This window comes from Centruroides vittatus, unplaced genomic scaffold, assembly GCF_030686945.1.
Source record: "Centruroides vittatus isolate TY-2023 unplaced genomic scaffold, ASM3068694v2 scaffold_450, whole genome shotgun sequence".
NCBI classification, from domain to species: Eukaryota; Metazoa; Arthropoda; class Arachnida; order Scorpiones; family Buthidae; genus Centruroides; species Centruroides vittatus.
The window spans coordinates 3,412,567-3,427,551 of NW_027122709.1; the positions used below are offsets into that span (position 1 = coordinate 3,412,567).

The 14,985-nt window shown below is 29.4% G+C and overlaps 1 protein-coding gene across 8 annotated transcripts in view; it reads right to left on the bottom strand.

Annotated features, from left to right (window-relative positions):
• The window catches only part of gw (trinucleotide repeat containing adaptor protein gawky), a 241,126-nt gene that overhangs the window by 105,838 nt on the left and 120,303 nt on the right, over positions 1-14,985 (bottom strand). For all 8 annotated transcript variants that reach the window (XM_067287367.1, XM_067287369.1, XM_067287365.1 and 5 more), the window contains one exon: positions 9,203-9,392. In XM_067287367.1, coding sequence (XP_067143468.1) covers positions 9,203-9,392 — 190 coding nt within the window. The remainder of the gene's footprint in view (positions 1-9,202; positions 9,393-14,985) is intronic.

Sequence of the window (14,985 nt, forward strand, 5' to 3'; positions counted from 1 at the left end):
AGTGTATTAAAGCTATAAATTAGATGCCATTATATTTTCCTTTTGCACACTTTTTATATTCATTTTCCTCTTTGCTTATGTTTGCATTTTCTTTCACACATTATTTTTATGTTTACATGTCTTCTAAATTTAAGAACTCTCATTCTTTTTTAAACAACAAATTCTAGAAGTTTACAAGCATTATTGACTGAAGCTAATTTAAACAGGGTCCAAAACATTCCTAAATAAAAAGATTAACAGGATTTAGCATCTACAACAAGCAGTAACAAACATGTATTAATAATGTTGCCAATGGCTAATGGCCAATTCAATGACTAACAAGTTTGAAAAACTGTCTCATTTGAAATCCAGTACAATCAATCATCATTTATTTTAAACAATTTCCATCATAAAATATTTTCTTGTAATTTTTCACACACAAATAAAACAGCAGAACAAATCAATACAAAAAAAACAAGATTCATTTTAAGACAGTTTTCAATAAAATTTTTTAGACACTGAAAATACTTTTTCAATGTTCAGAATAAAAAAAAACTAACCATTTTTAAAATTAATGATAAATGTGCCTTAATTTGGATATCAAAATCATTCAGACTATAAAATATTTAAACATTGAAACAAGAGTTACTAAACATGAGTATGAACAACAAACTTAAATACAGGAAACAATTAAAATTCTTTTTGATTAAATGATCTTTAACTTCATACTTTAACTTTTTTTTAAACTTCATATCTTAGTTAAATACAATTTGTATATTTTCATTACATTTAAATTTCATAAAACTGTTTTTATGAGTTGATTTCTAATAAAGCGGCACCATTTCTATTTTGCATACTTGCATACTTATGGATGACATCTCTTGGTGAAAATGCTGAAGTTTACTACATATGCGACAGATGTTGCCATATACCCAAATACATTTTCCACATCCAGAAACTTTCAGAGAAGCCCCTGTACCTTTAATAATCAAGACTAATGTACTAACATTTTTAAAAAATAATATAAGCTGACATGTGATAATAACAAAAAATTATGGAAAATTTCATAGTAATAGAAATTTCTAATATATAGATATTCGAGTATTGTTTTATTCCACTAAAAAACTTATCCACAGAAAACTTCAGTTTGTTAGAAATCTTTCATCTCTTCTAACATGTATTAAGATTGCAAATTATTAGTAAGATATTAATGGTAATGGCAAATCCCAAACAACTGTATGTAAGAAATACTTATACATTTATTTTATAAATTTTGTTTAAACAATTTTCTTAAAATTAACAACAGTAATTGTTATTGTAAACTTATTTCAACAATATTAATCTTAGCAAGTATTAAATTAGGAATTTATTAAAAATATTTCTTGTAAACATTTACTCATTAAATAAACAATACAGGAGCTCCCTTACATATAAACAGGTTAGGTTACCAAAGTTTTGTCATAGTTGAAATGGTAGTAAGTCAAACTAACCAAGAAAGTACACTTGTACTCAAAATAACTGCATACTGTTAGGCTTTGATCCTTCAATATACGTCATAAAATACATTACACTAGTTTACCTAGTCGCTACTGCTTAGTAGCAGATGTTACAAATGCGAGTTTTTCACTTAACACACTTAGTTTTATAATGTTTATTTTCCATGGTAATAGTGACACTTCTTGCATTTATCTCCACTGCTAGATTTACTATACAATACAATACAATACAATACAATACAAATGCTAGATTTACATTTTGGAGGCATTTTTGAAGCACTAATCATAAATTTAAAAATTTGCAAACAATGGAATAATTGCATTTACTGCTAATGTTACAGACTTCAACACTACATCACAAGCAGCAATCGAACTTCAGAACATGTATGAAAACAAGTGATGATTTGCAATAGAAATAAACTCACATTATTTATTTACTAAAAATTTATTATATATTACTGGCCAAAGACTGACTTCAACACCACCCCATGAACAGCAAGAGAACTTCAGAACCAATGCAAAATTTAAATTTTATATGTACAGTCATATTGTTCATAAGCAGGAGAATAACACTGTGTCAGAAAATTCTATAACAGAATTTTGTAGAACAAGTAATTATTTTCATATAACCAATTAATGATGTATGTGTATGTGTATGTATGTATGTATATATATTTATTAATGCACTCTTTAATCAATACTTTAATTCCATTAAGATTCAAAACAGACAAAATCTACCTACAAACATGCAATAACTATATAATTTTGTGATCACTTGTCAATAATAAAATTTTGCTGCTTCTGAGTTTATTACTTTTATTGTAAAATGTCAACAACAGTTTGTAAATAGGATGATCATAATTAGACAGTAGGTTTGCAGAGCGATCTGTAGAAAGAACTAGAGTAAATCTCAATCAAATTTGGTATAAACCAAATTTGATTGAGATTTGCCCTAGTTCAAAAGCATACTGACAAACTTAGGGAGTTATAGAAGAAACCAAAACAATCACTTTTTATTAAAAACTCATATCTGTAAATGAGCCATTTTGGCAATACAGCAAATTAAAATTTTATTTTAATTTTGAAGTAAAATTTTTTCTCAAAAATCCAAACTGCATGCAGAGGACAATGTGTACCAAATTTTATTGAGGTTTGCCTAAATGTTTGAAATGCCTTTCTACAGAGCTCTGATTACTTGCTACGATTTGCTTATACAGTAGAGCATCATTAATCCGAATCAATTGGGGACTGGGGTTGTTCGGATAACTAATTATGTACGAAAAAATATATTAACCTATCCCATGTTGGAATTTTTCTCCGCTGCATGTCGCTTCGTGTTGAATTTTTGTCAATTTTAAGCCTAACGAAAATTTTTATAATAATAATAGTGGCTATTGTATTGTTAAAAATTATTTCTTTATTTTGTACAAACAAAATAAATATATTTAAAATATAAAAACAAAAAAATTATACTTTAGAAGTTAATCTAGTATCAAAAACGTTCGATTCAGCACGACACAGTCGGACTGGAAAGCTTTCGGATAAACGACGCTCTACTGTAATTATGATCCTCCTGAAAAAATTATTAATGCAATTTAATGTGATAATTGTTTATATGTCCAAATATTTATAAAATAGCATCCAAATAATAAACACAAACTGGTTTGCAAACCTAAAAGATAACTGCCAAACTAAAAAATTAACATGGCAATTAAAAAACAAAAAAGTATTTAAAAGCAGCACATAACTTTTCTATGCAATATAGTAATAGAAACAAAAGACAAATTACTTGTTTTCTGATTATCTTATTTTCTTTGTTAATAACAAACAAAAATTATAGGCATTGAGCTATTGTTTAAAATCAATCTTTTTAGAACAAATATTCCAATAGTTATTTCTGACTGTTGGAAATGAATTTTCTTTATAAAGCTCTAATTTAAAAACATCTCAGAAGTATAGTTGTGCAAAAATGAAGTTCTATGCTGATACAATATATGGCAGATGAAAAAATCAATTTTATTTCTGTAGGAAGACTAATTTCCTAGATAACTGATGAGAACATAGTAGTAGTAAAACTATATCCTCTAATTCTTTTTAATTACAGGCAAGGTCAAATGTTCACTCATTTTTAACACTTAAAATCATATACCAATATTATTTTTCTGAGAGAAATATTCAAAAAATATATTTATGGAAAAAACTGGGTAATTATTGGAATAATTGGAAATTATATCAGAAAAGTTATATTCATTTCGAAGAAGAATTATGCAACTATTTTTTTTATACTAAAATAATTACCAAATTTCTAGAACTAGCATTTTATAATTGTAATTACAGTCAACTTTTCTTAAAATGAACAGTAAAACTCACATTACAGCAAATTTTGCTGTTGCCCTGACAAAATGCCATTGTAACAACATTAATTTTCATGCAATAAAGCAAATAAAAATTTTACCACAATTACCAAACTGTAAATTACCTCCATAACAACCAAGAAATAACCCTATTTCCAATAATAAATTTATTATTCACATAGAAAAATGTAAAAAGCAAAGTGATACTGTAATAAATGTTCTATTTTGAATATAATAATCTTCTCATAGTAAGCAAAGAGGGTTTTGACCTCAGACTATAGAGAAAAATCAAACTTCTGGTTTTAGCAGAATTTGATTTTGCAAATTTGGTATTTTCGATGCCCTCCATCACCTTACCGATGCTTTTCATCGCCTTACAACCATCCTTTGTGATTTCCACCATTCTAATGTATCCAGAAAATAGGAATTAAAGTTTAAGAACATCCACCACTTTAAATGGATGTAGTTCCATGCAACCAAATTACATTTCTTCAGAATGTATCTTCAGTTTTTAATTCAGCAAATTAATTCTTATATACAGTAAAAACTGCTTAGGCGACCACTTACATTCGACAGGCATTTGTCAAAATGGGTAAAAATTTCTGGCAAGGAATACTTTATACATAGTCTTCATATAAGTTACCTGTATTAAACAACCACCTGTGTAATGAGACTGCAGGCATCGATTTTTGGTCCAAAACAACAAACAACTGTAATAAATGACCACTATATCTAGTCTAAACTATTGTTCGAACCCACCTCCCACTCTTGAAATTTGGTGCAGGTGTTAATGGATTAGTCCAGCTACAAAGAAAATGGATTTCTGTTTGTTTGAAAATTTCGGAAAAACAAAGGAGATGCGAAGTGCTGTCGTTAGAAGATCGTATTAAAGTTATTAGAGAAAATGAAAATTGTTTACCACAATGGAGATTAGTGAAGAAATTAATTGTGGAAAAAAACAATTTTCAAAATTTTGAAACAGAAGAAGTCAATACTGGAAGAATGGGAAAGCAAAGGAAACAAAGATAGCAAACGAAAAAGAAAACAGCCAAACGAAGAGATAAACAAATTGGTATGGGAGTGGTTTCAAAAGGCAAGTGCTAAACAAATTCCTTTGAGTGAACCAATCATTCAGTCAAAAGGACGTGAATTTGCAGAAAAATTAGGCATTTCGTAGTTTTGTACCAGCAATGGATGGAGGGAAAGTTTCTGGAAGCATCATGACATTGTTTATCGCATCTCGTGTGGTAAAAGTGGTGACGTCAATCAAGCTAATGTGAAAGATTGGAAACAGAACGTTCTTTCGATGATAGATGGATATGATTTTTGCAATGTCTATAACACAGATAAAACAGGACTTCTTTCGTGCTATTCCAGATAAAACTTTAATTGAAAAGGAAAAGAAGTATTCAGGAGGCAAGAAGGCAAAAGAATGCTTGAATATTTTGTTTTGCTGTAATGCATTAGGAAAGAAAGAACCAACATTAGTCATTTCTAAGTCACTTCACTTCGACCTAGATGCTTTGAAGATATTGACATCGCAACTTTAGGCATGACCTGGAAAGCCAACTCCAGAGCCTGGATGACAGCAGACATTTTTCAAGAATGGTTAGAAAAATTAAATGTAAAAATGAGAAACCAAAACAAGAAAATTTTACTTTTTTGGGGCAATGCCGCCTGCCATCCCCCCAAGATTTCACTTTCGAATGTTGAATTGAAATTTCTTCCGCCCAACACTATGAGCCACCTTCAACCATTAGATCAAAACATAATCTGGGAGTTTAAGATACTATACAAAAAAAAAAACTTGTAAAATTTTTGCTTGTTCAGACGAAAAGTGAAAAAGTGCAACACAACTTGCTAAACAACTGACCGTTTTGGATGCAGGTAAATGGATTAAAAATGCCTGGAAGGAAGTAAATTCTGAAATATTTTAGAAGGTGTGGCTTTTTTCACAATGCTGCACATGCTCCCAATACTGAAAATATTTTAGAAGCAGAACTTCAAGAGCTTTGTACTGCTGCACAAATTAACGACATTGTAGCTATTGAAGATGTTCAATGCTTTGAAGATTTGGATGACGACTCGGAGGATCAATTTATGGTTGGGGAAAGACTAAACAACAACTGTCACAAACAAAAGAAGACAATGACGACGACGATAATGAAGAACAAAGTGACATTCGTATCGAACCTTTTCCACTATCAGAGATGCTTTTCACAATTTCAAGATTGAAAGCGACATTCATCAATCTTGAAAGATCACGACTTTTGGAAAGCATAGATTTAATTGAAAACGAGTTTGAAGAAGTGATCCTAAAGCAAAAGTTTAAACAGGTTAGACAGACTAAGGTAACGGAATTTTTTAATAAACACATGTAAATATTGTCTAGCCTGTACATATAAATTTAGTTTATTAAATTTTCTGTTTTAAATTGCTTTAAAACTGTTGTATTTTATGCAATTTTAAATATAGGTACAGTACATGCACCTACATGCAAAAGAATAAATAAAAAGAAGACATTTCCACAATTGACAGTATAAAAAGTTCAACATTAATTTTAAAAAATTAAATAAAAATTTAACCCTCATGTTAGAACATTTTAGTTAATCTTCAACTTCTACAAAATATTCTAAAAATTTCCAAAAATCTACTTAAGTCTATCAATTTTTACTTTAACATAATTCCAATATACATGTTATGGACAAAGTGATTAATACGAGCATTATGAATAATGACCAACAAAATAAAGCATTGTAATAAATTTCAATAATTTATCAAATTGACCGGTCATTATGAATACTGCTATCACCTAGTCGGGCAAAGTGATGATAATAAGTTGAGGAGTAATCATACGACATATGCTAGCCAATCGAAACTCAGTTGTGCGTGCGTACTGCATTTATTACCAAATTTGGCGGCAGTCGCAACTGTTTGTGCTCTCGACAGATTCCTCCAGGAGGGAAGCTGCCGGCAGACCGCCAATTGTTTAACATCACTAGTTATTTATTCACAGTAGTTCTTGAACACACATATCAATAACTAGTATGTATCAATATCTAATAATGTTAAATAATCGGCAGCTCCCCTCCGGGAGAAATCCGTCGAGAGCACAAACAGTCACGACAACCACCAAGATGGTGCACATAGGTAAAATTTTGCCATTTAATTAATATAGTTCATAATACTTAGTTTTAAAAGATTACATGTTCGTTTTAAAATACTTTGAAATAATTCACAAAAAATAAATATTTCTAAATGAAATAAGTGGAGGTTTTTTAATCAAATTTTAAATCTGACACTAAACACGATACGCACACGCAACTAAGTGCCGATTAGCTAGCGTACGTCGAATGATCATTCCTCAACTTATTATCATCACTTTGCCCGACTAGGTGAAAGCAGTATGCATAATGACCGGTCAATTTGATAAATTAATCAATATTTATTACATTGCCCGCCCTTTTTGGTCATTACTCATAATGACCAAAAAGGCATTATGAATAATGCTCGATTAATCACTCTGTCCATAACATATACAAAAATAGTGTCTAAATAATTATTATGAAGGCATAACATGTGTGATTTAGTTCTAATGTCATGCCTTTACAGGAATTACATCAAAAAGAACAAAGTACCAAACTATAAATAAAAGTATGTTAAATACTAGTTAACTTTGATCAGTAATCTTAAATATATACATTAAATCTTACAACAAATTTAGATTTAAATATCCTTCAGTTTCCACACAGAGCAGCAAAGAACAGGTCATGTTTAAAATGAACATTGAGGGACCTCGTTTATCAGGTATACATCAATAAAAATTTTCAGTGAAAATAACTTCCTCCATTTGATTGTGTGTTTGGTTTCAGCAGAAACTTAAAAAATAGTGTGTTCTCTGTTTTATACTGTTTGTCTATGTGTGTTCATTCCTGTTCTACATTCATTTTGATTATAAAACAGCAAAACAGGTTGATGGCTCTGCTTTGACAATTTAGTGACATATTAAATAAAAATTACTGGATTTGTTGAATATTTCACTATTAATTCCTGCAAAGATAAGTGCAAAGACAGTATGAAAGTTCCAAGCTTGAATTCAGCAAGTAAACTGCCCAAGACAGCATCTAGATCTATTTTTGATGGAAAAAACACAAAAATTTCACTTAAAACTTATGTAATTGGTAGCATATATTTTGTGGAAAATATACATATTTTTAATGTACAATTTTATTATATTTCATTTATTTTAATTTACATTATACTTTATTTCTTTTGTTCCTCCCCTTTTGTTTTAAGAAAATTTGCTACTTTTTATTGAAATAAATCTAGATTATAACTTAATTTTTAAAAATGTTTAAATTCTCAAGCAACAACAGTTCTTTTGTTCCAGCCTCTTGATCAGGTTCTTGGGTAAATTTTATATTTACATTCTAAATTTAAAATTACAAAATGCATTCTATATTTAATATGCATTTTTTAACAAAGCAAGCAATGAATTTAATTTATAGATATTTTGTTACTTCAAAAAATTTTACATTATCTTCAATTTCTGAATTATAACCTATTTCATTTGCACTGTCTCCAAAATTATATATTCAGGTGTATTTGGTTACAACATGCTTTTATAAATTATTAAATTTTGGGAAAATAATTTAATTTAAATAACAAAATCCTAAAATTTAAAAATATGGATAATTAAAAAAATTATTACATATACTATATAACAATTTCCTATTACATTAGGTTGACAATTATCCTGTCTCACTGTATTGCATTTAAAATTTTTCAAACTATATGCTAAAGATCATTTGTCAGTGAAGAAAGTAAAAAAAAAATTTTCTTTAAAGAATTTTAACATTTATAAAGTAGTTTATTAAACATTTAAAATTATTTATAAAATATATAATTTAAAGAAGAATTTAAGCAGATTATAGTTTATGATGAGAAATGAAAGTAAAGGTTAAATGATTAAAATGAGTACCTTTTGCTTCTTTCCAGCATGCAGTTTACTAGTTCAAACAAATGTTTTTGACCATTTAAGTAGTCCTCATCAGGTATAAATAGCTGATTTAGAAAAATCCATTCATTCTATAGTTTATTAGTTCAAGTTCAAATGAACTAGTAAACTACAGAACAATGATTTACTTGTTCATTTGAACTACTAAACTACATGCTGGAAAGAAGTGAAAGGTATCATTTGAATATTGTTCTAGCTTCATTGATGTCATTTTTAAATGATGAAGAGGTTAGTAAAGATTAAACAATAAACAAATATCGAAAATAAAAAAATCATTCCTCTGAAATACAACAATAATTCAATCATCATTTATTTATTTACAATTTACACAACTCACATTAAAAATATTGCCTTACCTCTTCCCTTTTGAGATTTATTTTTAACTGGCTGCTGTTGCATGAATCGAGGTGGGACCTCTCGGGGAGGATAGCGTGAGCTTTGGGTGGCAGACTGCTGAGTATTGCCTGCTTGTGAACGCTTACTAGCTGCCTGCTGCTGTGACTGAGTCTGCTGCTTCATCGACTCTTCTTCACGCCCCCCTGGAGCCTAGAATCAAGATGTTTTTTCATCAAATTTAATTTTTAAAATACAAATCAAAGATTCACACCTAGGTGTAATTATGTATAAAATAATTCAATACTCAATAATGAACTTTATTAGTTTAAGAAATTGTAAACCATCATACAATATAAAAGAAAAAAAATTAGCAAATCCAGAAAATTGCTACAATTTGGAAAATACAAAAGACAAGAATTTTGCACAATGTGATTCTAAATGAAAAATAGGAAAATCTACTTTCATAAAATTAAATCAATAATCTTGAAAATACCAAATTATCAAATAACAAAAAAGATCAAAGTGACAAGTTGAAAAACAAAAAGTTGATCATGCTGATAAAATTCTAATATTTTGTTGTTCACTTGATTTTATTACTACTTTGTAGTTATTGTTTGACATACCAAGAATTAAGTCATGTATTTTTTAATGAAACAGTTTTCCACGCATTCATGATGCAGTTTTAAGTTCAGTTACTATGCTATACTCAGGATGACTACCGTAAACAGAATGTGCTAAAATCCCACCAACCATTCTCTGCAATTTTTAAATCACAGAGAGCAGGTAAGATCATTACTCATCCTTTCACCCTCAAACCACTCCTTCACTACTCTAGCCATATAAACAAAGCATTGCCATGCTGGAAAATCATTTATTTGCTGCCATAATTTGCTCAAAATACAAGAAAATGGCTTTTTAGCATGCACAAATAACAGCACTTGTAATGCTTTTAAAAATTTTAAATCATAATTTGTGCTGTATCATATCACTCATAAAACCATTAGTGAACCACTACCTAGACACCTAGATAAAATCAGCTATTTTCATATGGAGATCATGAAAAATAATAGATTATCCATCCAGGCCATCAAGATTAAATAATTTTTTATCCAAGAAAATGACTTTTTTCCATTTGTTATCTATAATATGTATTAACTCAAGAACTTCAGATAAGAAGGCATTAAAGAATGTGTTATAATATGTAATCATTCACAAACTACAACCGATCCTCAACTTTCACTGAGTAAAGAGAGTTATGTTAAACTTTCTGCAAACAATGTTTGCAGTACTTAAAAGCATGCTGAATGTTTCTCAGACTAGTCATAATTTTAAGATAATAAATATCTAGAAAAATAAAAGGTTAGTTTCATATATAAATTATTAAAGCTGCATTTAATGTGACTTTAATAATTTAAATTGAGCATTTATTAAGAGCTCATGTCTTCCAGAACAGAACAAGCATATAAACCATACTTCTTATAATTTGAAATAATTCCTTATAACTTTCTCATTTCTGTTTAAATGATAACCAATTCCATTAGTTAAAAGATTTTGCGGCTTCAATGCATCAATTTGTCCTTTTTTCTAGTCAGATAAAATAATACCATACTGCATTTCTAAACAATGATGGAATGATGGATAACAGTTATTAACTAAAATTTTTCTTAATTGAACAACTATAAACAATGCTGCTTATGCAACAAAAGTAAATAAAAAAAAGGAAATTTCTGTCCAATCTAATTTTCATACATTTATATAGATGCAACTAATATTTTATTGCATGAAAAATTAAGAAAATTAAGTTCTCTTGCCAAAGTAAACTTCATCCTGATGATGAGTTAATGAAATGTTACTATCATATTTTAAAAATAAGAGTTTCTGGAGAAAGAATCACATTTTTGAGGAATCTGGCAAAATATTGTGGGTTTATGGATGAAAACTTTGAGAGAACAGTTTTAAGAGTGAACAACATGACATCCAAAGAAAAGAGTAGCAGATTGAGGGGAGTTCCCTTTGCATTATGTAGACTCATGGAGCCTGAGTATTTATAGTTTTGAAGAAAGCAACTGGAAAGATGATTGTACCTAAAAGAAATTCCTCTCTGATTTCCTTGAAAATGAAAAGCAATACATGCAGAAGTAAAGGATATATGATATCAATAGCAGAATATACCTAGAAATAAGCATTGGAGAATTCAGAAGGACACTAAGTGGGAGTATCAGAAACATTGTAGGTAGAACAACATTGACAGAAACAACCTTAGATAAATAAGTTATTTGAAAAAATATCCCTTTCCCTTATTTCCTTCAGTAGGGTGGCCTACTGGAAAGGAAAAGGAAGGTCAAGGAAGGAAGTAAGAGAAGATCATTGCAACAGCAAAGAAATTACAGATTTGGGAAAAAGTCAGAGTTTGAAAGTGGTCAATATCAAGAATGGATATCTTCTATCTTTACATATACACTAAAGTTTACCTGACAATGATGAAGATTTATCAGGCCTGTCAGTTATAATTAGCATAAGTTTAAAACAGACAGAGGTTTGGAGACTTTTTAATGTTATTTGTGAAATATATTTTCTGGATATTTACATTTTCTCAACTGCTAAACAATCACCATTCCAATGAAACATTAAACTTCCAAAGCCTTATACGCTAAACACTCAATTTTCCAAGGTCTGTTTTTCAAAAGCACTTGAGAAGTGGGTCCTATTATTTGAACAGGAACTGTCAGTTAACAGCTCTCAAAGTTTCATTTGAACTAGAAACCTCAATGTCTTGCCTTCTCCTTATAAGTGCTAAAGCACATCACAATTATTGGCTAGGCAGAAAGCTGCTATTTTACTGAAATTTTTAAATTAGTTCACTTCTTTTATATATACTGACATTCTCCACTAAACACGAGATATAACCTACATAATAAAGTGTTACTGTTGTATAGTAAAGACATGTTATAAATTACTAAAAGTCTAAGATTCGTGTTTTTAAGCAAAAGAGCTTTTGTGTTGTGCTTTATTAAAATTTACATTCCAATACTGTTGTGACTTGTTATTCTCATGATATGAACACTAACAAGGGAACTGTCGGAGTGTCATCTAATAGATTTTAATAAAATTTAGTTAATTATTACGTTAAAAGTATACAAACTCTATGACAAATTTCTAGTATTCACTAAAAGCGTTAATCAGAGTTATTAGCAATCAAATGTCGTACTACTTTATAGTACGTAAACACAAATATGCAAATTTTTGAAGTGAAAGGGTCAGGAGAAAGACGGCGATATTACATTTAGAATAAATTCTGGAATTTTCAAAAATGGGAGAAGAATTAATAAAATTTAGTTTAATTACGTTAAAAGTATACAAACTCTATATTAAATTTGTAATGTTTACTAAAAGTGTTAATCATGATTAATAGCAATCAAATGTCGTCGTACTATTTTATAGTAGTTTAACACAAATATGAAAATTTTTAGTAGTAAAAGGGTCGCGGAGGAAGATACAGTAATACCTCAATTTTCGTTGACTTTGGTTTTTGTCAATTTTTTGCAAAAAATTTGCCTCGGATTTCGTCGGCGTGCCACATGATCTCGTTGCTAATTTTGCGAAAACAAAGAGCGACCCACGCATTTTTCTGCTCACAAGTCCTCGTGGCGGTGTTTTTTGCTGTACGAACATTACTCTGCGCGTCTAGCCAAACAATTCATTGCTTCCATTCTTTTTAGTTCCATCGTGGGACCAAAGAAAGTTTCCAGAGTCGGTAGCCCTTCGAACAAGGCCAGGAACACGATCGAGTTGAAGGAAATCATTAAAAAATACGTGACTGGCATTAAGATTGCTGAAATCGGTCGCATGTACAGTACTGTACGGAAAGTCGGCATCCACGATAAGTTTCGTTATGGCGAAAAAGAAAGCAAAAAGGAGGCTAATGTAGCAAAAGGCGTAAATGTGCTAATGAAACAGAGACCGCAAACAATTGAAGAGGCCGAACAGTTATTAATTTCGATCAATCAAAAACAGTTAGATGGCGATTCTGTTTCGGAGACCATTTTATTAGTTTTTTATACTCATTTTATATTAATTTCTTAATTTTTTTAGTATTAAACACTTTGAAAACAGAGGTATCACTGTATTACATTTACAGAGTAGAAGAAGGAATAACTCAAATAAATATTATAAAAGATTAGATATATATATTAGTTTAACAATGAAATTTAATATAAAAGTATTGATAGAATAAATATAAAGAAAACAATCAAAACGTAATAAATAAATACATTTTAATAGATATATTTAAAAGTTATTAGATTCACAAATTATTAGATGGGCAACTATTTACATGATATTTTTCAACAAAGCAAAATAAACAAAGAATCTGTTGGCATCGTGCACATTTAACAAATTGAAGATTTTCGCAATTACTCTCGACACAATTTAAACTGTCAGTGTTTAAAAAAGAAAAAAACAAACTTGTTTTACATTTAAGAATTGACACTTTTCATTTATGAGTCCAGAAGCGAACCATGCATGTTTAATCAAATTATTAAATATTGGCGCAGATAATTGATGATGAAAAATCGAATGTAATTTTATAATGCCATTTCTAGTTGTCCAAAACAATTTCATCGAAGAATCATTACAGAATAATTGTATAGCATTTAAAATTTCTTTAGCTAAAAGTTTTAATTGTCTATGAAATCCGAAATATAAAGGTTGGCATATAGACTTTGGTGGAATAATTAATATTTCGCATGAATTTTGATTTGTAGATGTTTGAAATACGGTATTATAAATATTAATATTTGTTTGTCCACTTCACGAGTCAATTATTAATAAAGAGTTTTCTGTTATATTTGGAGATAATATGGCTTTTACATAGTTTGTAATAATTGCTGTAGATAATTTGCCAGATGAGCTAGCTGTAACAGTTATGTTTGGGGCATTGAACAGCGATGCTTGAACTCTATGTCCAAAGGTTTTACGAGCCTCTTGTAAGCAAATAAATACATTACCTACAACTTGTCCATTAGCATTAATTAAATATTGAACAGTGTAGGAATGCATAACTTTATTACTTGGAGAATGTGCAAATCCAATAGTGTTTTATTCTCCTTTATATGAAAGTGTTCTTGGTGAAATCATTATGAAAAACCACACTGATCCGTATTGAATATGAAGTTACGCGAATAAGATGGCAATAAATTTTTTACTGTTGTTTGAAATTGCGCAGCTTTTACTAAAATATCCTTTTCGTTCACCATTTCTGTTTTATTTACAAGTTTTGTAATCTTTCGAGATACTAATCTATATTCTTTTTTAAATTTTGCAACCCAAGAATCACTAGCTGTAAACTTAATTGATCTATTCAGTTGAAGAAATTTCTGTAATGCCCATATTTTTAATTGATTTCCTTTAACAATTTTATAGCTGCCTCGAGCTTCGTCAAGCATTTGTTTAGTATGTTCTTTAATGATTTTTAACGTTTCAATTCTATGCTTTCGAGATTTAAATTGTTTTTCCCATTTATATAAATCACTAAAACGTTTTAATTCTTTAGCTCCTTTCCGCTGTAATGTGTGTAATTTCCATTTTGGGTGTTTCTTATGCAAGTTAAGAATTTCTTCTTTTTCGTTTTGTTGAGATTATATTCTTATCGAATTTTTCATCATCTGAATATCCCAATTCACAATGTCTGCGTTATCAATTTCTTTCTCTAGAAGCAGACGTGTTATTTTATTATCTGAAATAGGCCTATCTATAATCAAATTATTATTTTCCATCTGACAAAACTCTTCATCATCTCTACTTA